The 22661-nt window shown below is 43.2% G+C and overlaps 1 protein-coding gene across 4 annotated transcripts; it reads right to left on the bottom strand.

Annotated features, from left to right (window-relative positions):
- Positions 1-791: 791 nt before the first annotated feature.
- LOC310771187 (homocysteine-responsive endoplasmic reticulum-resident ubiquitin-like domain member 2 protein) lies at positions 792-14851 on the bottom strand. Of its 4 annotated transcripts, none has more exons than XM_083663843.1 (9): positions 14736-14851; positions 13990-14268; positions 9039-9116; positions 8415-8531; positions 6652-6788; positions 6174-6296; positions 5790-6077; positions 4243-4357; positions 792-2133 (listed from the first exon to the last, which is right to left on the bottom strand). In XM_083663843.1, exons 2-9 carry the CDS (start codon positions 14134-14136, stop codon positions 1966-1968), a joined length of 1173 nt encoding a protein of 390 aa, XP_083519969.1. In that variant the 5' UTR covers positions 14137-14268; positions 14736-14851; the 3' UTR covers positions 792-1965. The 4 variants fall into 4 exon arrangements, with proteins under 4 accessions (XP_083519969.1, XP_083519970.1, XP_083519968.1 ...); XM_083663844.1 differs by having other exon boundaries at positions 13990-14156; positions 14736-14844; XM_083663842.1 differs by having other exon boundaries at positions 13990-14265; positions 14736-14843.
- Between the last annotated feature and the right edge of the window lie 7810 nt (positions 14852-22661).

The raw sequence follows: 22661 nt of genomic DNA, 5'->3' as shown, positions 1-22661 counted from the left end.
ATTATACCATGAAATTGATAAATGCAATTATTCTCATACATGAACAGATGAGACATTGGAGTGAGCTGGGTTGCCCAGGGCTGAAGCAGCACACCCTTATGAGAGACCGTCAAAGACATGTATGTTAGGGTTAATACTCCTGTCAGTAGCCCTGACCAAGGCAATGCCAAAAATAACAGGTGTTGGTCCGCGGGCGCTGCACTGCAGCTGCCCACTGCTCCTAGTTCTAGGAAGGTTCCTAGTAGAGGATGGGTCAAATGCAGAGGATGAATTTCCCCATGGGGATAAATAAAGGATAACGACAACTTACACTGACATTTCAAATTTGCAGAGAACTGGGACCCCAAATGAGACCTTTGGTGTAGATTCGGGGTAGTTGGTTTCCGGGTGGAAACAGGAGAATGAGAGATATTTATACCCACTGTGGGTTAAGTCATATTGCTCTTACGTCTTCCAATATGAGAAACCAAAAATACCTCACGGGGCCAATCATACCTCTTCAGCCTGTTAATGACTGCAGGGTTCGGCTACGCTGGGAACATTTCCTTCATGAACAGAGGAAGACTTTGAAGTCATAGAGGAAGAATGTTGATTAGCCTACATTGACCTATGTTGACAAGTCCTGTATTGTCGAGTAGGTCACGCTGCCTCACAGTACCATCCTGACACTGAAGATCAGAACCAAGAGCACTTTGGGTCACAGGCTTCATCACGTCCTCCTCACCCTCATCGGAATGAAAACATCCAACACAACACAAGTAATAGTACGCAAATAAGTCCAATTTTAAGAAGACACATTTTATGTACTTTTAAAGACCAAAACCATTCATTTCAGTTATCAGAGATGCCACATGATTTGGGGCTATAATTGGCTGTAGCAGAGCATTTGGACTACAATGGCCATTTTAAAATTATTTACTTTAACACAACCACTCCTACAAAATAGTAAATATACTAATAAAACAATTTCAACAAATCTTGCAACTACTTTACAAAGACAATACGTATTCAGGTTGTCAAACAGAAATAGTGCTATGATGACGACTGTACAATATTACAAAGGTGCATCCTGTCCCTATTTGACGACGACCGATTATTCTACCAGAACGGTGACTACTCTTATTTTCGACTACGTTTACAAGGAGTCAAAAGCAATCCTTGTATTTTGCACTCTCACTATGTTACGGTCATTGAAGAATGCAAACCCCTTTTTGTCTTTATTTCAGACAAAGCAGTGTCCGCGAACACGTGGGGTTCAGGTTCAATCAGTGAGATTAGTGTTCGGCCTCCCGAGTTGAAGTCGGCGACTACTTGGGGGACCGACGCTGTGGCTGGATGGCATAACTAGAAGACCTAAGGCATCCATTGGTACCAACCATGTCACGCTAGCTTGTCGGGAAGGGGGCTAAACGACGCTCCAGATTTAGGCTCAATTTTGGTGAGGGGGAAAAATAGGCGTGGCCATTTTCTCTCACTTTCGAGATATCTGAATAAGAATGGGTTCTATGGGTGCCCACGAGTCTCCTCTTTACAGACTTTATGCATTTTATGCTAATCTCATGCAAAAACAAATAAACAATAAAAAAAGAAAAGAAAATGCCATTTTTGCATGCAGTATACATGTTATTTTTCGCCTATTCTATTCGAATATTTCTGCATACTGGAAACAGTCTTGGAATTGCATAAAACGGGTATGACTGTAAAGCTGAGACTCTGGTGGATTCAAGGAGCCCAGTTGTCTTCATCATGTGTGATGATGTTAGTCCCCGTAGCAGCCATTTATTTGACCTCACCTCACCGTATAAAATGAGCTATTGCGACCTCTAGGCATTCAGGGGATGTATGGCTCTCCTAGGTGTATTGACAATAAGGGGGTTTCTGAGCAGAACAGAATTGCTCACCGAACAACATTCTTTTATACCAAATCACAGCATGAATTTCTTGGTCGGCCGTGGAGCCGGTGGTTCAGTTAGCAGCGTGTGGCGGACCCTCCGGGATGAGGGACATGAAGAAGGTTATGATGAAGGACCAGGTGGAAGACAGGAAACCCGTTTGGGGGTTGCTGTTGGGATCCTCTGCCCCTTCCTCTCCGCTCTCCCCATCGTCATCCAAGCCTTCATCCATCACCCGTTCCTAATCGGGAGAAAGTCAAGATTATAGCACACTGCCCACAGCATATCAAATTAACCCATTGATACCTGATGCAGCATTTGTGTGTGTATCCCGACCGTCTTAAAGGGATACACACACACATGAGGGATGTATACACGCAAATGCTGCATCAGGTATCAATGGGTTAAATATGTTTAGCTCTGGTCATACAGTGCGCCGGACTATAAATGAAAAGGTTTTCGTTGCGAAATTTGAATGTTACACCATTTCAAAAAACTTGACATTCTTTTTCAAAATAATTGTTGTCATGAAAATAAAGCACAATACTGTTTACTATTAAAGTGATGAGCCATCTTAAGAACTTAACTTACAGTTATGTTTTGCAGATATAAATGTTTTTTTTTAGATGTCAAGATTCCCATACTATTATTTCACCGTAGTTACTAATGGATAACAATATGTAATTACAACTTGACAATTTGGAGATCGACGTTAAACGATTGTAATGTTAGATGACAGAATCGCAATCAAAATCAATCAATCTTTTCAGTAACCAAATAGGTTGCATTTTCTCCCATTGGAATTGCAGCTCATCATTTCAGCTGGAAGCATACATTTGAGCAATGGCTGTGAACAACATCCACTTACATGCGGAAACAAAAATGCTCGAATGCTGCAGAATTATCATACGCAGAGAAAAGTGTTATGGGAGAAAATTTAAGTTCCATTGACCTCGTGTCATAAGACACACAGCTATTGTTATGAGTTATTAATCATAAATGCACATAGACAAAGGCAATACAGACTCATACTCAAGATAACCTATGAGGGACATTAGCAGCTCTTTCTATCTCACACCGTGCTCTGTCATGGGGGCCTTGCAGGGCTCAGAGTTGCCTTCAAAACCCGCGTCGAGACAGATGCAGATGCAGGTTCACATAGTGACATATTTCATTCCATTCTTAAATTCCATTCCACATAAACAGACAGCTTATGTCATTCTGGCCGTGAGCGGAGGACAGTGACAAGCTCACTCAGAGATGTGGCCTTGGTGGACTTGTCTTAGCTACAGCACCCCCCCACGCCCCTCTCGATTCCTGCATCGCTCTGTGAGCTGGTCAAAACATAGCTTGTGAAGAGATGTAAGATATGTGAGAACACTATTTCAGATATGTGAGAATAGAAGACAGTATAAAACCTTTGACTGTGTGTCTTTCTGTACTGAGCTTCCTGATCTGGAAACAAGCAAGCTTTTCCAGGGAGCCAGTCTCTATGCAAATGGAAATCTTCTGCTTGCAAAGATTTATGTAATGGCTGAATACATTTATGTGAGAGAACTTTCCTGACTCCTGGCTTTATTATTATTTTGATGTCACAACTGGTTTTCTAATGCGGGAGAAGAATGACGTTGATACAAATTCCATTCTACAACAAAAGTGGTTTGCTTCCCTGATTAGGTTCCCTGTGAGCTCAAATGTGACAGCAGTTGACAGAAGTTTTTATTTTTGCCTCGCCATGTCACACTGAGGATTTTTTTTTTTTTTTTTTATTCACCACTTACTGCCAAGACAAACCTCTTTGTTTGGTGCGATCGTATTATCAGCTTTTCAAAAACAGATTTCTTCTACTCTTGTGGGAAACTAGTCCGTGAATGCACTATAGAGACAGTCGGCATGTGTGGGAACGCCCACAAAATGTTATACGGCTGGCGCGCGAGTGGGGTAAAACCGTCCATATATCTCAATGGGCTGACTCTCCAAAGGAAGGTGCTGTAGCTCTAAACTACAGGTTTGGGGATTCTAGAGCAGAACACAAGACGTCTATTCAGATGTGCATTTACTGCCTCTGGTTGAATCCCTGATCGTGTTTGCCTGGGCTGGGCTAGCAGCTAAATTCTAACTTTGCTGAATGGATCGAACGGGGGATTTACCCCGACCTGACCACGCCCCCAGCTAGGCTGAGCCAGCTAACCAGCGTCTATGACGAGACATCGCCTCAACCTATAATGAGCTGGAAAATGGCACGTCATGTCATTGTGTATAACTGATATCATCATACTGATTGTCACTGAGGTACGATCAGCCTGGGGGAATGTTCTTGGTAAAGGTGAGACGGATGAGTCACAGCTACCATTTCTTGCAAGTCGTGGTTCTGTAGCTCCGCCTCCACGTCGTCCTGATTGGCCCCGTCTCCAGGAAGCTGGAGTTCGTTCTCCAGGTTAAAGGGAAACCAGCCTGCTTGGTGCCTGCACACACGCGCACACAAAAATCACACAACCTCCTCGGCATCCTGCGTATTATGACCTTCAATGGAACACTGCACAGTTCATAGATAAAGATATGGTACAGGTCAGGATGGAGAAATACGCGTCCGGGGACAAACTTCTTCCAACATCCTGCATGTTTTTTTTTACTGGGGGTCCATATTGATGTTATATGGAGGAAACCCCAGGGGGGCACGCGAAGAACATGCAAACTCCACACAGAAAGGCCCTTTTCACGAGATAGCCCACCTGGGCACTAGGCACCGAAGGCATGGGGAGACACACCCGCAGCGCCAACAGCGTCCCAGGTGAGAATTGAACCCAGGACCTTCTTGCCGTGAGGTGCGAGTGCGAGGCAAGAACGTGACCACTGCGCCACTGTGATTTCATGCTTGAGTAAAACAGGACAAAGTCTATTGAAGTCACTGACATTCCATCAGAAAGCATTGAGAACTATGGGGGCTTGATTTAGCAAATGAATGATTTCAGTGACAAAATTCTTCAAGAATAAATCACTCTGGGTTTCAATGACAGAAGAGATTAGAGTGCGAAATGATGATACTGGTTTTTGAAAACCCATGCCAATGATGATATTTTAATTTTCGAAAGGTCTCAATAGCAGATTTACGGTATCTTTCAGAATGGTTTTCTTATCAGGGTGGAAAAACCTCTGAAATAGCATTCTGAATCATGGCATTGACCTCGACTCCGATCTGCTCTGCAACAGACCAGCTGCCTTGAGACCAACATGAGATACTAAACGTCTCCATGGAAACCCACACAAATGAAATGATTTTAGGCTTAGCATAGGGTGACCAGATTAGGCTCTGGTTTGACCAAGTACAACTATTTTTATAAACATGAAATAAATGGCGGCTGAAATCCCTTGTTGTGGACAGCATCAGGGCATCTCTAAAACACCCGCCCAAGATGCATCACTCTGCTGACACCTTTCAGGGCCAAAACGTCAGTGGAATGTTTTGCAGAACAGAACGGAACACACGTACTGGAAAAAACTGGGATCTTTCTTTTAGGGCCAGAGTCAGACCTCTTGTCCTGAACTATACGGCTTTGATTTTGGCTGCATTTTGTAGCGCTGCAGATCTTGGCTAGCCTGGTAAACCAGCCCGTCACGTGAACTCACATTTTATTTGGTTCTCCGTGACGGTCTGGCCCCGGCGCCATGGGGGGGGTTTAGCAGGGGCGGGAGCATGGGCGGGCGTAGTTGCCTTGACAGACAACTCCTTCAGCCAATCAGCGTCGGATCCAATCAAACCCAAAGTTCTACAGACAGGATATCTGATATTTAACAAAAGGCCAAAATAAGCAACCCATATATTGGTTTGCACATTTAGGCCTTATGAGCAAACCAATACATTGGTCTAACCCTAAACGAGGTACAAAGTTCACTCACAGGTAAAGCACCAGCATGGCGCCCATCACCATGACGAAGCGGCTGAAGGAGGAGTAGAAGTAGACGATGCTGAGCAAGATGGCAGCGCGCGATATGGTGTACACCCAGTCCAGCCAGTCCCGGTTCTGCTCCTCCTCGTTCAGGACCTCCCCTCCCTGGGCGTTCATCTGGACCTCCGGGTTGCCACGGCGATCGGCCTGGGGACGCTGGCTCCGAGGGTCCGATGGGTGCGGCCGCGGAGAGGGCTGGTCCGGCCTGAGAGGCTGAGCGGAGGCAGCCAACATCTGACTGAGGGAAGCACAAGGGCGATGTTAACAAAGTGGAGACAAAAGCTTTGTAAACATTTACTAGAAACGGTCGAGACAGAAACACATGTTGACTTACTAGTGCATGTAGTACTGGCGGGCATATATCTGCTGCCACCACATTAGTGTCATGGGGTTGTAATATGCAGGCATGTTTGTGGGAGGAGCCGGCTGTGGGGAGTACTGCGGGGGCCATGTTGAACTGCAAAAGAGAAGAAGATTAAAATCACAAGAACACTCATATTACTGTAGACGTGCCACACACTTGACCTTTGATGATATATACAGTAATCTGAGATGAATTGGTTATGATGAGTTATCATTGACTACAGAATAAGCAGACATAGCCAAGATAATTTCCTCATTGGAAAATGTAATAATAGCTTCACAAAAATTATTTCACAGCCAATAGCAGCTCTGTATTAGCATGGCCAAAATGTTGTATCTTTAATTATGTTCTTATTGCTGTATTGTCTTCTTTATGTTTTGTCCTATTTTTTTCCATATCCCATAGTGTTAATAAGGAGACCTGTGCATAAAGGAGTCTGGAGGCTTACCTGTGCATAAAGGCTGGGTGCATCGGGTAGTAAGGGAAGGAGCCCGCTCGCTGTCGGAGTCCATCACTGCTCTCTCCAGTCAAAGGGGATTGGCTGTCCTGACCAGGGGGGGCGGGGCTATATGAATTTTGAAGTGTCTGCAACCGGGGAAAAGAACAGTCTGAATATGATAATAATAAGAATAAGAATAAACTTTATTTACAATAGCGCCTTTCAAAACCATTGTTACAAAGTGCTTTACAATAAATAAAAGCATAGAATAAAAACACATAGAAAATAGAAAGTAAACGCAGATCAAATGTACTGAACATCAATTTATAGAAAATGGTTACAACAACAGGAACGATGGAGTTTGTATCATTACAAAATCAGTGGTATATCTGAAAACTATAAACTGTTTTGCAGGCATTCATTTAGTTTGAGTTTATTCGAGTTAAGGTGTGGACCAGTGATGTCATTCATGCACAAATGACATCTCATCTTAACCCCCTGTGTGCTAAATCTCAGCACAGTTAGATACAACATATTGGCCATGTGCTCAGAATATGTATACAATATCTATGCAATGCTTTTATGGGGCGTCTGGTTACTGTAGATGTAAAATCACTCGACTACCACCTAGTGCTCAGTTTCCCCCCTGGGGGATTAATAAAGTATTTCGTATCGTATCGTAGACCCGGGTTCTGCCGTACTTACGGCACACAATTAGTCATGTCTGCAGGTGGGATATGAGTCCTGGTCGCTGCACCTCACTTTCAATTTACATGCAGATCAAACTTATATATACATCAGCTGTATGCTAATCTGTTTTGGACATATTAACCAAAAGTGCATGGATCATTTTGCTGCAACAGTGTCCCCCCCTCCCCCCCCCTCACAGATGTCAACCTGTCCTGAGGACGCTTCAGTAAACTCAGACTATGGTTTTCATGCTCCTGCTGCTCGCTGCTCACCTCTCCTGGCTTTCTGCCTGTCTGAGCAAACTGTGTTTTTATATCTGTGTGCGTCAGAGAAGCTGGGTGACTGTGAAGCTGATCCCTCTGCAGCAGCATCTGCCTGTCGTGTGGAGCCACCAAGTTCTTGCGACTAAGCTTCTTCTGAATGCAATGGCATACAACATTCGGTTTAAAATGTCAATTCCTTCTGAGGATGCTTGAGTAAGCTCAGACTATGGTTTTCATGCTCCTGCTGCTCACCAGCATTCTGCATGGCTGAGCAAACTGTGTTTTTATATCTTTGTGCGTCAGAAGAGCCGTGTGACTGTGAAGCTGGTCCCTCTGCAGCAGCATCTTTGGGATTATAAGATCAGAGATGTGGGTAGGAGCCTTTCGCGTGTAGCGCCTCAAAAGCTAAAAGCAAGATCTTAAAATCAACTCTAAAACTAATAGGAAGCCAATGAAGGGAAGCTAAAAATGGAGGTTATGGTCCTATCTTTTATTCCTAGTTAAAAGCCTTGCAGCTGCATTTTGAACTAATTGCAGGGGAGAGAGGGACTTTTTGCTTAGACGGGAGTAGAGAGAATTAAAGCATGGATGACCTTCTCAAGGTCAGCAGAGGACAAAAAAGGACCTAGTTTCAGATATATTCCTCAGCTGAAAGAAACAGGAGCGTACCGCACTTTGTACTTGGAAAAGGTGAGCGCATCTTTTTGCTCCACAAGGAGCCGTAGATCAGGGTGGATGAGCTGGATGATGGAAGGTCTGGTGTGATGATGAAATCAATGGCAATGTATGGAGAGGTGTGAGCAGAGCAGGTGAACCCACCGTGGGAGCAGCTGGGGAGCTCTCCTGGGACTTGTTACTGTGGCTGCTGTGTGGCTTCGGGGAGCCAGGAGGAGTGCGTGAGGCGCACACCAGGTGAAGCATGTGGTACTCGTCCTGCTGTGGAAGCCACCAGGACTCGTTAGCAAAAGACAGTCGGACAATGACATCATTTACCTTTCCTAAGTCCCGCCCTTTTTGCTGTGTGCTCCAATAACAGTTGAGCAAAGCTAGGCTTGTAGCAGCCTATGGAGCCAGCCTAGAGTGCGTGCGTGATGACACAATCTCATTCACTCTAGAAGACTTTCCAGGCTGCACCTTTTACTAAATTCACACATTTTAAATCTGGGACAGGGCGCTTTAGTTTTTCCTACCTGTCCTGTACAACATTGATGTTCTATGAAAACGTTCTTGTGCGCGTGTTGTAACAAAGCACGTCATCACTTGCGCCAAAGATCGATAGAAACTTGATTCTTACAGGTTCCCCCTATTCACCTTATGCAGCCCCGCCCACTTGACCCATTGTATCACGACTTCCTGTTTGCCAAGCTTTTGTCTGGGCAGAAAACGATGTAACGGACAGAAAAAGAGAGGAGAACAAGGCCTGCGACGACGGAGAAGACCTACCTTTCTGAGCACATCTTTCAAGGTGAAGTGATCCAAAAGGAGCTTCCCAGAATACACCAGCCTCTGGTCTTTGGAGCTCTAAAAACACAATATTATAATGATGGTAAACGGGTCAAAAGGAGAGGGCTTGCACAGTATATGGGCAACAATACATTTCACTTAATTTGTTTGGTCCTTCTTAAAAAAACAAAATCACATAATCAATATTCAATTCAAACAGAATCATATTTCTAAGCATGAAAATATGGATCTTTAGAGATCACAGCATCAGACGGGGTCTTAACAGTGGATTAGACAGATCGCACAACAAGGTCAAAGCGTGTCCTCTTTCAGCCTTCATTTAGAACAGGATCATGCAGAAATACACCTAATCACCCATTTTAAAACCTGGCAAAATTGCAACTGAAATCCTCGCATACTAGATTCAAGAGGCCTCCTGGTTAAATATGCCAAACCAAATACATGTACTGTATAAACAGGAAGAAGAGCACAGGCTGTGCTGTCTGCACTTCCTGAGATTTGGCCATAACTTCACAAGGACGTGATCTGGCCCCTGTGTGCGTGTTCAATGACTACATTCGAGCAGAGCGGAAACACGGCCACGTCAGATAAGCAGCACAATGGCAATTTCAATGCCGTCGTTTCAGCCTGATGTCAAATCTATGCTGCCAAGAGGCTCCTTCAGTCACTATAATTTTGTCAGCCACCTTCCTTCAGTTTGAGAAATGCTATCAAGGTAAACCGAGTCCATGTCATGAACAATGCGAACACATTTCTGTGCTATTGTGAATCACACCGGAGGAAATTGTGACGAATTCACAGCGAGGAAAAATGTGACGCAGCAAACAAAAAAACAGGGAGCAGCAGCGCTAACTTTTGATCACCCGTCTACTTACGGTGGTGACAGGATTAGCCAGTCCACACAAAAATAGCAAGTGAAGGTCATTATAAATATGGCTATAATAGGTCGTCTGGGGTAGCCTTAAAGTCGAGGTGAACCCGTTCGTCACGTGCATCCGAGTCCGTTTCAGACTGAAAACAAATTGAGAGGCGGACCATATACGGTGTCGATGATTTGATTTGACAATTCTGTCGACTGGCTTTGGTATCGGCCAATCCTGGCGTGTTCCACCCCCAAATCGGGTGGGATTCAGCGTGTTGTCGTGCTACGCGAGTGGGATCCGCGGAGTACCATGCAGCCACCGGCTTCGTGCGGAACGAGCGGACAATCCGAAGCATGGGTGCTGCCCGCCTGCCTGGAATCTCCGAGAGACGACCCCCGACAGCCAGGGAGGCTCAGAGGTGCGCGCCATTATCGTTATAAATGTAAATAATATTCCTGGAATGCGTGTTTTAACGAGCCAGTTACATTTCTTTGCATTCTTAGAAATTACCGTTTGATTTAGTTTGCATAATTGCTCAAGTTAGTACCGGTAGTTAGTTTATGGGCTAGAAACTCTGCCAGATGACAGGCACTAGGTGCCATTTTCCCCTTCATTTGGAAGAGAAAATTATCCTGAAATGAAGATTTGGTTGACAGCTGCATGTCGTGAAATAATTGGTTGAAATGGGGTAGAAATTTGATAGTACTTGGTAGGGGTGGGAGAAAAAATCGATTCACCTAAGTATCGCGATTTTTAATGTCACGATTTTTTGGATCGATCTTTTATTCCAGAATCGATAATCGCAAATTAAAAAAAAAAAAAAATTTTTTTTTTTTTTTTTTTTTGGTGCTTGCAGTCAGGCCACTCACTGAACAGCAGGCTAGGCGCCGCCTACTGGTTTACTAGTGGTTTTATTACTTTATTAGTTAGTCTGAAGTAATAATTACACTTCAGGGTTAAAGTGGGTGCATCTCATTGTAAAATTGGACTTCAAACGGCCCAAATCTGGCTTCAAACGGCCCAAATTTCACGCGCGTTGGCCCATATCGGCCTGGCCTGCTTGGTATCTAATGCCCGGCCTGAATTATGATCCCAGTCCGCCCCTGTTTTTAACTATATCGCCCAGCCCTACTCATGATATATAATATACAGTCTCTAGTGTATGATTCAACTTTTCCCATGTTCTAATCTAGTGTAAAAAAGCAAACAAACTGAAAAAAGAAAAGAAAAAAATAAACAAAAATCGCAATAAATCGTAATATCGAATCGCAATAATCGTAGAATCGCAATAATCGTGAATCGCAATATATATCGAATCGGCACCAAAGTATCGTGATAGTATCGAATCGGGAGATAAGTGAATCGGCACAGCCCTAGTACTTGGTGACGTCAGCAAACTGTACATTACTGTTATCAATGAAATCTTGAAAAATGAACTTTTGATGTGAAAAAGTGTGAAAAAGTAAATAAATTTGAGTTTTATGATTTTTTTTGCATACAGTATTAAATAGGTGCACTGCATACCCAGATATTTGAACTAAAAGAAAAGAAAAGTAATTTTGGGGTTCAGCTCGACTTTAAGGTCTTAATCTTGTGACATTTTCATATGAACAAATGTCGTTTTTTCTTCTCTCCATCACCAGCTGATATAACACAATATTGATTCAACCTGTATCCAGTTCATGACAGCTTTCACATTTACTTTTCTGTACAAAATACGTAAAAAGATATCACAGACAGTACTACTGTCGGCACTGGTTGATTAGGTGATGTTGCAAAAAATAAAAAAAATCACAGATTATCATGTTAACACATTGACTGCCAGCCGTTTTTTTCTTGCTGTAGGTAGCTTCTGCCAAGCCGTTTTTTGAGGATTGTGGCTCATTTTACAAGCGCCGAGGATTATTTTCTGCTTGGAGTTTGTGAACATACAATATCTCAAAAGTACTAATAGAATGTGTACTTTCTCTGTCTAAAAGAGTTAGTTTGTAGAGTTAGTAGTTATGTAAGCATTATCAGTTGAATACAGCATGGTTTTAGCATGAGAAAAAATATTCAGAGATAAACGGCTTTTTGTGAAATTCGATAGAGCTGTCACTTTAACCATTCATTTTTGGCTCTCTCTCTCTCTCTCTCTCCCTCCCCCTCTCGCTCTCTCTCTCTCTCTCTCTCTCTCCCTTCCCCTCGCTCTCCCTCCCTCTCTCTCTCTCTCTCTCTCTCTCTCCCTCCCTCTCGCTCTCCCTCCCTCTCTCTCTCTCTCCCTCCCTCTCGGGAGGGAGACGCACTAGGTTTAATCCTAGTGAGAGGGGGAGAGGGAGAGAGAGAGAGAGAGAGAGAGAGAGGGAGGGAGGGAGAGAGAGAGAGCGAGAGAGAGAGAGAGAGAGAGAGGGAGAGAGCGAGAGGCAACTCCTCCCTCTTCTTGGCTGCCGCGGCCGTCACAGTCTCAGTGCTTTTGCTGCTCTCCTGTGCCTGTCTGCAGGCTGCTGTTTGAGGAAGTCGGCATGGACTCGCTCGCTTCTTGGGAGTTTTGGTTGAGAGAAGCTTTTGCGATTCTGGTCATATTTATGCTGCGTGTTTCAAAGTGTGTTCCACCTGTAATGTATTATGTAAATTTGCAATCCCGCATCGCCAGCAATCAGTGCGAAAACGAGAGCGTTTTCCCCCAACCATTTTCATGAGAATGTAATACTGTAAAATCGCCTCGCCATTTCCTTGAATGGCTTTGCTCCCTTTTTCTTTGATTTCGCTCGTCTGGGGGAGCACTGTCAACACTTAGTGGGTCGGTAAAATAGATTATACACATTCAATACCTCCAATAATTGTACAGGAGACGTAAAAGGGATTGATCAACGCCCCACCGTCAAAAAAAAAAAAACGTTTTTTTTGACGTATCCATACGTCGCTGGCAGTCAAGCGCTGGATTTTTTTTGACGTATGCATACGTCGCTGGCAGTTAACGTGTTAACGTAAAATAAAAAAAAGGACCACATTTGGTGACTGAAAGAGCAATGCTTCACATCCCTGGCCCAGCTCAGATGAAGCAGTTTCTTGGGATGCTAGTTCTAAACTGGACTGTAAAATATTAAGACAGTGTGATATACTTAAGCAATATAGCATGAGAGCAAGTGTGTTGTGGCGAATATATCCCGCTGATCGAGTGGGATAACAGCTTATCAGCGGGATATATGCCACAACACCACGCAGCTCGAGTGCTATATTGCTTTTATAAAACGGTTTCCAAGTATAATAATATAATAATAATAATACTATAAGTCCGACTGGCATGGTATTCTGATAGAGTCAGTTGAAACACTACTGTAAGGCGGGACCGCAAGAACGTGCGGGTGATTTGATTGGATCGTTCTGGAGACTGAAGTTGACATTGGCCAATCCTGGCGCTTGCTGAGAAGCTGAGAGCTTTCTGGAAACCCTGACAGGCAGCTCGAGTGCAGCGCTGCATTCTCAGCGCTTGCTGAGAAGCTGAGTGCTTTCTGCAAAGCCCGACACCAACTAACGTTACGGGGTTAAATGCGGGGTTAAATGCGGGGTTAACAGCCTTTTTTTTGCAAAGAAGACATTAGCCCGCATCTATTCTTGTACAAAACATAATTTTCTGCAAAGTATTAGTAAAGTTATAAGCGAAGATCGATTCACAAGGATCTGACAGCTGTCGCCGCCATTTGTTTTTTTTGAGGTAACCAAAGGCTTTTAGTAAGAGAGTTGCCATGGCAACCAATAACCCATGGCCATGGGTTATTGGACTCGGTTACTGGATTTATACAATGGCTGTGAACCAATCAGATTGCTTGATTTGAGAGAGCCGTTTTATAATGATATTTATCAACAGTCCACAGTCTCTAAACTAATTTTACACCACTCACTACCTGAATTTGAATGTACAAACCCACAGATACCAACACACAGGTGCTACTAACCAAGGGCAATGGGAACTGCACAGGAGAGGGAAACGATGTGGGAAGAGAGGCACATGAGAGATCCCAGGGGAAATTAACACATGGGCTAATTCACGTTCGTCCGTCCCAGGAGGACTGACCCAAAATACTCACTGGCTTACTGGGGTACACATCTGACAGGTGGGCTTTGAGTTTCTCCACTGTCCAGTTCTGGTAACAATTGATGGTCTGGTCATCGTACTTCTGGTTGGGCGCCTTTATGACAAGGATAACAGGATTGTCCACAACACCTTGATCCATGGCTCAAAACCATCTGTCTTCTGTTGGAAAGGAAAAAACTCCACCAATCTTCAATGCAGCTTCTTCTTGCACTCTGAGCAAAGTTTGAATATTATGTAAAAAATGTAAACTGCAGCTGCAATGTGGATTCTGCTAATTCGTGCAGACAGTGCACAGATGGAACCGGAAGAGGAAAACAAATATTAGTCTAAAATGGTAAAGCATGAGGTTTGCATGACTACAATTATGGACTAAGGTTTGTGCAGAAAGTGTGCGAGCACAGAATTGGCACTGAAGGCACGTTCATATTAGACAGTCTGAGATTTACTTGTTTGCGATGTGCTCTGAATATTTTAAGCAGATAAACACAGGGGCCTAGTCGTACAAGTAATCGGTGTGTTGTAAGCATCGACATAGTAAGTAGCCAAACATTAGCCCGAGATAAAGAAAGTACGGCAGGTTTTGGTAAGATTAAACATAATAGCTGCTGTAGGGTAGCTACTAGCCAGACTACGCTAACATAGCAAAAGTTGTTAGCAAACTTAACTAGCCAAGATAAAACGACCTCAAAAGCAGCCGACTGAAAGCTGATAGATGTAACGTTAGGTTAGTTCGCCTACCTTTGTATTTGTTAGCTTCAGGAGCCGAAATCCATTCAATTTGTATTGAACAAGACAGATAGTTTGCCTTTGAGCTGTTTGTTGATCGCCCAGTTAGCAGAAGAAAATGGGACAACCTAGTGCGGAAATGACGTCACCCGTTGTGTAGCACAGCTGATCAAAAAAAATGAGAAACCGTACCAAAGAACGTACATGGAAAGAAGTGAAATGTAATGTATCACTCCATTGCAACATCAGCGCGCAACAGCAGAGCTACGCATCCGCCATTTTGGCCCCTAAAGTGACTAGATAAACCTGTCTGTGTCTCTGTGGTAAAAACAGCATATAGTAAAGAGGGATTTGACTTGAGACTTAAAACATGAAACATTGGATTTTAGCCTATAGAAAATAGCAAATTTTATTCTTTTAGTTCATTTGATTTGATTGTTACAGCAAAAATAATTCAATAATCATGTTACAAACAAGGAATTTGTCTTTGTGCAGTATGCAGCATAGTGATCACAGAAGACAAAACAATATGACTGAATTGCAGATGTAACCTACAACAGGGACTGTATGTCTGTCTTCATGTATATACAGTAATAAGCCTATTGAATTACATTTGCATGGTCGATTTTGTGATGCAATTGTGGTAGCAGCATTGCATGCTTATGCGAATTCAATCGTAATTGCAATCTACCACCAAGTAGGCCTATGCAAACTATCTTAATGCACAGATTGTTAGAATTACAGATTTTTGAGAAGTCCCAAAAGGTATTATTATAGAAGAAAAAATAATCATACAATGTTAAAGCAAGTAGAAGCACATCTACTGAGAGTCAGTTTCACACCTTGAGGAGACACAAAGGAGCTTGTTGCATACACTGGGGGGCAGTATGCATTCACTTTTCTACTAAAACCAAGTGGAGGAGAGGCAAATAAACCTCTGAAGAGCTTCACTCGGTATTGTTTTCACCCAAACCTCTTAATGTGATTGGATAACATTATAACAATGACACAACAACCATATTGTCGTCATGTATAAAATGTTCCAGAAAGGCACATGTGTGTAACCAGTGCCCGAAGCACTTGTCAGTAGCCTACAGAACTATGAAATGTTATTAACTCACTTGGGAGATTTCTCGTTTGTATATATATATATATATATATATATATATACATATATATATAGTTGTTCTTGTAAAAAATTGAAAATATGATGGCTTGACTATTGCGGACTGTATTCTGCCTTGAAATAAAAATATTCATAAGAGGTACGAAAAATGTAACTCCTTTCACATGCACGACACGTGCATGCACATGCAGTGACGTTGTATCAGAAAACTACAGAATGGATGCAACTCTCTGGATGCAGGCTCTTCTTTTACATAGAAGGTACTGTAACACGGAATCCACATGTCTCTCATGTAACAGCTGTTAACATTGTGCACTTTGATATAGGCCTACTATGCAACCTCTGAAGCCTTAGAGCTTATACAGACTCAGTTGAAGGTCTAATGGGGCATTGATTAATTGAAATTAAATTGCCTTCAACAATTCATCTTGTGTCAATCGTCTATATATCAAAGTGAAAACATTTAGTTTTGAGCTGCACGACCTTCTTACGCACATGTGTTTAGCCAGTCTAAAAGACTATGGTCCCCATGGAAACAGGTTTCCTACTGCAGGAACTCCATAAACAGATTTTATGAACACACACACTCAGAACACACACACACACACACACACACACACACACACACACACACACACACACACACACACACACACACACACACACACACTGTAGATACACTTAGATACAAACAGACAGAGAGGGAGGAAGAGAACAAACTAGTGCTATGCAACATTGTGTCATGCTACATATCTGTAACAGCTTCACATACAGGAAAGTTCTAACTAGGTGTGTCAAACTCATTTTAGTTCATGGGCCCCATGCAACCCAATTTGGTATCAAGTGGGCCAGACAAAGAAAATCAATAATAATTTATAAATTACTAAACCTCAAAATGTTCTGGTTTCTTTTAGTGTAAAGACTTCCAGGTACACTTTAAGTATGTTTTCACTTAAGGCTATCTCAGCTACCATCAAACAAATGATCAAAGCTACTTAATATTTAACTTGCTCCTGAAACCTGGTATACCCCCTTAGCGTTCACACGTCCATCACATTGGATTGAAGGACTTCTCAGTGCAATTTTTACACTTTGCAAAGTCATCCTGTGGGTCGGATTGGACCCTTTGCCGGGCCCCGGGCCGTTTGACAGCACTTTTCTAAACTATATTGGTGGTGGTTTCACCTGTCTGTGGGTTGTCACATTCAGGAAAGTTCTCTACAATATTGGTGGTGGTTTCACCTGTCTGTGGGTTGTCACATTCAGGAAAGTTCTCTACAATATTGGTGGTGGTTTCACCTGTCTGTGGGTTGTCACATTCAGGAAAGTTCTCTACAATATTGGTTGTGGTTTCACCTGTCTGTGGGTTGTCAAGCGGCCCTATGACTCATCCAGGCGCAGTGTGTTCCCCCTCTCTACTCACTCCTCCATTAGCTGTGCTCCATGGTCACGTGGGGAAACAAAACAGGATGGAAGCTTCCATCAGACAAGAAGCATGACTCAACCCTTGCTCTCTAGCAGGCATAGAAGAGTAGAGTAGTAAAACTATAACTCTTCTATGCCGCCTGGGGGTGGCGGGCGGTAGCGCGACCTGTAGCCTAATAATGACTGTAGAAAAAGGTCCATAATGGCCCACCATCAGGCCTGTTGGGGCAACTGACGCCCACGAACCAAGGCGCCAATGACGTAATGATGATGACACCGCCGTGACATCATCGACGATGATGTCAGAGTTCACCTGTGAGGTCATCAGCGATGTCAGACGGTCTAGGCTGACTGTGATGGCAGACGTGACTTTATGAGGTCACCGATGATGTCATACCTCCCCGGACGTTGTGACATCACCAACGATGTCATACATCGAATGTGGGGGGGTATAAAAGGTGTTGTTCTGCTATGATATGTATTTTCTGCAATCTGTAAGCTCTGTATGCTGCTTCTGCCTTGCTCCTATCTGCCTGATATTTCATTAAAGCTTGAAAGACATCTCTGTGGTTCTAAACATAGAAAAGGCAGAGCACACCAAACAAATGTAGCGCCACAGTGAAGCGGTCAAAAACCCTTTGCCCTTCCGGGGTCAAAACACCTGGTGAACCACAGTGAAGCCAGTACCTATATAGATCACCTGAGCCCAGGTAATATGGCATAGCGACACCTCAAGGACATATAAAGCATTACACAAGATAATGACAGGAAATAATAGCAGACCAAATTTGGCTCCTACAACTGTACTGTACTGTATTGTGCTGTACTGTACTGTATTGGACTGTACTGTATTCACTTGGCTAAAGAAATAATTCCCACTAGTGGTGAAAATGCATGTGATGATAGCAGAAGAGTGGTGGCACTGGGGGCGATAAACGACCTATTGAGTCTGCGTTATAGTAATGTCTCTTATCATCGTGTGGTGAGTCATTCGGTTGCATCTCAGACAAGAGGCCCCCATGCGATGGCGATGACCTGACGCTGCCAAATGGAGTCAGGTTAGCTACTACTAGGCGACCTTGACAAACCGATAGAAGCATGATGCAGCATCACAATGAGGCATGCAATCACGTATTATTGCAAACAGCATATCAACTCACCCACAAAATATACAGCACACAATCACAAGTGCCCAGTGCACAGACAGCATAATCAAATTGTTCTTACAATTAGCAGTTCTTCTTTCTTGACTTTTTCTTTGCAAACTCCAGCTAGCTGAGCCTGTGCACTGCTGCAACAAACTGTATGCACGTGGTGGGGCTGATATATGCAAAGTCCGAATTTTCACACAGCGAAGGTGGGACTGTCTCCTTGGCCGACTGGTTAGCGTTCTCGACTTATAATAAAATAGGCAGAGCGAGGCTATGACCCGGGTTCGATTCCCCCCTGGACAGCGAAAGCCATACAGGGGGAGGTAGTGTAACTGCTACTGTCAACCCAGGTTGTGCACATCAGAGCACGCTAGCCCTTGGCCATTGGGATGGTCTCTTTTGAAATAAATAACACAGCAGAGCTGAAAGCAGGTTTCAAAATAAGGCTCACTCGTGAGCCAGGCCCGGTTTTACAGGGGTGCAAAAGCACGCATTGCACCCTTATTTTAATTGTCTGCATGCTCAGTTGAAAAGAGTGGTAAAACAATTTTTTTTTTATAAATGCTGCAGCTGCACACTTACTGTTTAAACTTTAATTCTAATTGTTGTTTTTCTTTGTTCTTTGATGTGAATTTATGGCTTTTTGGCATCCCTAGTCATCTTGTTCTGGAACCGGCCCTGTCGTGAGCTATGGTAGCCTAGTCTCACAGAACTGCAAACGCCCACACCACATGGCTACTACACTTAACCTGACGCTGCCAGATGGATGTAGGTTGCTTCACATTTGTTTCACAACCTTTGCAAATTTGTGAACTCAATACCGCCCCATCTGGCGGAGTCAGGTTATCACGCCTGTGCCATCTGTGGGGTTTGTAAACAGTGCCTTGTATTCACGTTATTTCTGGCAAGCTCAGAATGGTCCCACACAAAACCATTAATAGCATAATACTCAGCAGCCATTCGGCACTATTCAAGCAAGGACATCTCGGTAGCAGCGTTGAAATAAAAAGTGGACCCCCGAATGGTAGAATTCTAGTTGCACAAAAGAAAAGGAACTCCCGGAAGCCATTACCAAGCATTAAAGATAAGTCGGACAGCAGGGGCTTAGTTTCAAGACATGTATTTACAGGGCACCCGTATTCTAAAATGGAGCATGCTCTGGCTTGAAATAGCACATTTGCAAATCAGTATTTCTAAAAAGAAATAATTATAATACAAAATGACTTTTAGAAAGAAAGCAACTGTTAGAAAATAGCTTCTAAGCAGGATAAGACATCACTCATGTCACAGCATTAGAATTTTGCACTGGGGCCCGACTTTGGGGCCAGTTCTATTGAAGTGGGGGCGGGCCAGGGGGGGACACCTCGCCATTCCGAAGTGTCGGCATTCCGATCATTGACTTCTATGCTTTCGGAGAGGCGGCCCTTTTTTATCTCCAAAAAATGTTTCGCCGAGAGGTTAGGTTCTGGGGGAGGTTAGGCTTAGGCGTGGGGGGTGGGAGAGGTTAGGTTTAGGGTTAGGGTCTGGGGGAGGGTTCTTTCGCAATGGCGAGGTTAGGTTTAGAATTTTGTCGGAATGCCGGTATTTCGGAGTGCCGACATTTCGGAATGCCGAGGTGTCCCCTGGGCGGGGGGTAAGTCCCACTATAACGCATCATACCTGCGTTGTTTACCTTTGTTTGAAAAATGCGCACATCCAAGCCGGATAAGGCAGGTGCAGAGCTAGAGGTAGACAAACTAAAAAGCTTCTGGACAGAGCCATGATCTGTTTGAATATAATATAAATAATATAATATAATATAATATAATATAATATAATATAATATAATATAATATAATATAATATAATAATATATAATAATTATATATATATATATATATATATATATATATATATATATATAAGCAATATAGCATGAGAGCCAGTGTGTTGTGCCAAATATATCCCCCTGATCAGCTGCCGAGTGGGATAACTGCTGAGCAGGGGGATATATTCCACAACACATGCAGCTCGAGTGCTATATTGCTTTTATAAAACGGTTTCCAAGTATGATAATATAATAATAATAATAATACTATAAGTCCGACTCCGACTGGCATGTCATTCTGATAGAGTCAGTTGAAACACTACTGTAAGGCGGGACCGCAAGAACATGCGGGTGATTTGATTGGATCGTTCTGGAGACTGAAGTTGACATTGGCCAATCCTGGCGCTTGCTGAGTAGCTGAGAGCTTTCTGGAAACCCCGACAGGCAGCTCGAGCGCAGCGTTGCATTCTCAGCGCTTGCTGAGAAGCTGAATGCTTTCTGCAAAGCCCGACACCAACTAACGTTACGGGGTTAAATGCGCGGTTAAATGCGCGGTTAACAGCCTTTCTTTTGCAAAGAAGACATTAGCCCGCATCTATTCTTGTACAAAACATCATTTTCTGCGAAGTATTAGTAAAGTTATAAGCGAAGATCGATTCACAAGGATCTGACAGCTGTCTCCGCCATTTTTTTTTCTACGTTGTCATTTGAGGTAAGCCTTATTATTACTCTCTTAGTAAGAGAGTTGCCATGGCAACCATGGCCATGGGTTATTGAACTCGGTTACTGGAATTATACAATGGCTGTGAACCAATCAGATTGCTTGATTTGAGAGAGCCGTTTTATAAATATATATATATATGGTTTATAGTAGGCCTTACCATGTCCGCCCCATTCACTTCAATAGAACTGTCCTTAATGTCTGGCCCCAATGCACAATTCGATGTCGGTTCCGTTGGTGTGCCTCTTCCTTCTTTATAAGTTCCTTGCTTGAAGGAAAGGATACCGTAACACTTTATAATAACTGCACGCTATGAAGCATGATTTAAGTATGATTAAATACTTAATTCGTTGTTTATAAAGCATTGTTCATACATTAATACACATTAGTAAGTCATTTGTGCACTGTCTGTTTCCCTTTTCTGTCGAGACAATTACTTTGGGACTTTTGTGAGTCTGCTGGAATGGTACTTCAGATATGACTTACAATCTCAGGCCTTTTTAGGCCTAAATGCTTTTTAAGGCATAGAACATCAGGTGTCATGCTATCCTCCATCTACTGGTTTGGTCTACTGAATAAGACTACAGCAGAGTGTCTTTGCTGTCCTCCCACTCAAGACAAAAATGAAACCTAAGAAAAAGAAATAACTGTGTTGGCATTGTGTGGCACGACGACAGTAGTAGTAAACCTCCCTCTGCCTAGTGATAGTTATTTCCACAAGCCAAGAGACAGAGCATGGCAGGAATAACAGACTCAGATGTGTCAGCACTGTCAATGGGGTTTGACTGCTCATTCAAAACGGCCTGCCTAATCACTTTGTTTGTCAATCAAAAGACATTTAATAGGTGCAAGGCTAATGGAAAACATGAACTGAAGTCCAAGTGCTGTGCAGTGCTGAAGGTGTGTTGTATTATCAAGGTTTCCATAGCTACAGCTTCATCAGAATACAGGACACGTATTGACTACCTCCACTTGAGAGAGCAGAGAGGAGACAAGGTTGAAATGAAGCCCTCTGCACACTCACAAATGGTACCATCAAGTTCAATTAGCAAGTATCCATCTAATAACTTCAGGCTAGTTGTCTGGATATTTACTCAATCTATGTTCATAATGGCCTCTTCGTACCATAGAAGATGATGGTACGAGTTCTCCTTGAATGCCTGGGACATATTTGAAAAGAAACTGCATAAGAAATAATATACCTGATGTTTCTGTAGCTCAATACATCCTGAATGAACACCTGTTGTTCCTGTAGCTCAATACCTCCTGAATGAATGAACACCTCAGGGTTCAAGGGCATCAGCTAAGCAAATGTGACAACCAATGACAATCATTCAAAGGAGGAGTCACTTTGCTATACAGATTGAACTCAAATTGAACTCCTGTCGTGAAACTTTTTTCAGTAGTAGCCTACTGTGTCCTTGACGTCGCGGTGCCGTTTTTGAGATGGTTTGAGATGTCAATAATGACATTCAACCACTAGGGGCGCACATAGTCCATAATGTGTATTATGTCTATAAGGTGTGCATGTGCATTTCACAGATTTAAATTGAATTAAAATGTAAAAATCCACATGCATAAAACGTGCAGTGTAGGTTAGGGTTAGGGGTGCAGTGTGCACCTTGTGAGTGGCGAGGTAAAGACGCACAGTCTCACAGCCACTTTGGACCGTTTCATATGCACTGCAGGTATACATCCCTACTTGCCT

This window comes from Poromitra crassiceps, assembly GCF_964638095.1.
Source record: "Poromitra crassiceps genome assembly, contig: HAP1_SCAFFOLD_401, whole genome shotgun sequence".
Classification (NCBI taxonomy): Eukaryota; Metazoa; Chordata; class Actinopteri; order Beryciformes; family Melamphaidae; genus Poromitra; species Poromitra crassiceps.
Note: the sequence above shows the minus strand (reverse complement) of the source record. Positions and strands in the feature narration are given on the sequence as shown.

Bases quoted from the DNA above. Each gene is read 5' to 3' on its own strand.
- LOC310771187 (XM_083663843.1), bottom strand. From the start codon at position 14,136: ATGGATCAAGGTGTTGTGGACAATCCTGTTATCCTTGTCATAAAGGCG. The intron at 8,532-9,038 runs GTAGGTCTTCTC...TGGCTTCCACAG, and splicing joins TGAAAGATGTGCTCAGAAAG to CAGGACGAGTACCACATGCT. The intron at 4,358-5,789 runs GTGAGTGAACTT...GCGTGTGTGCAG, and splicing joins GCCATGCTGGTGCTTTACCT to GCACCAAGCAGGCTGGTTTC.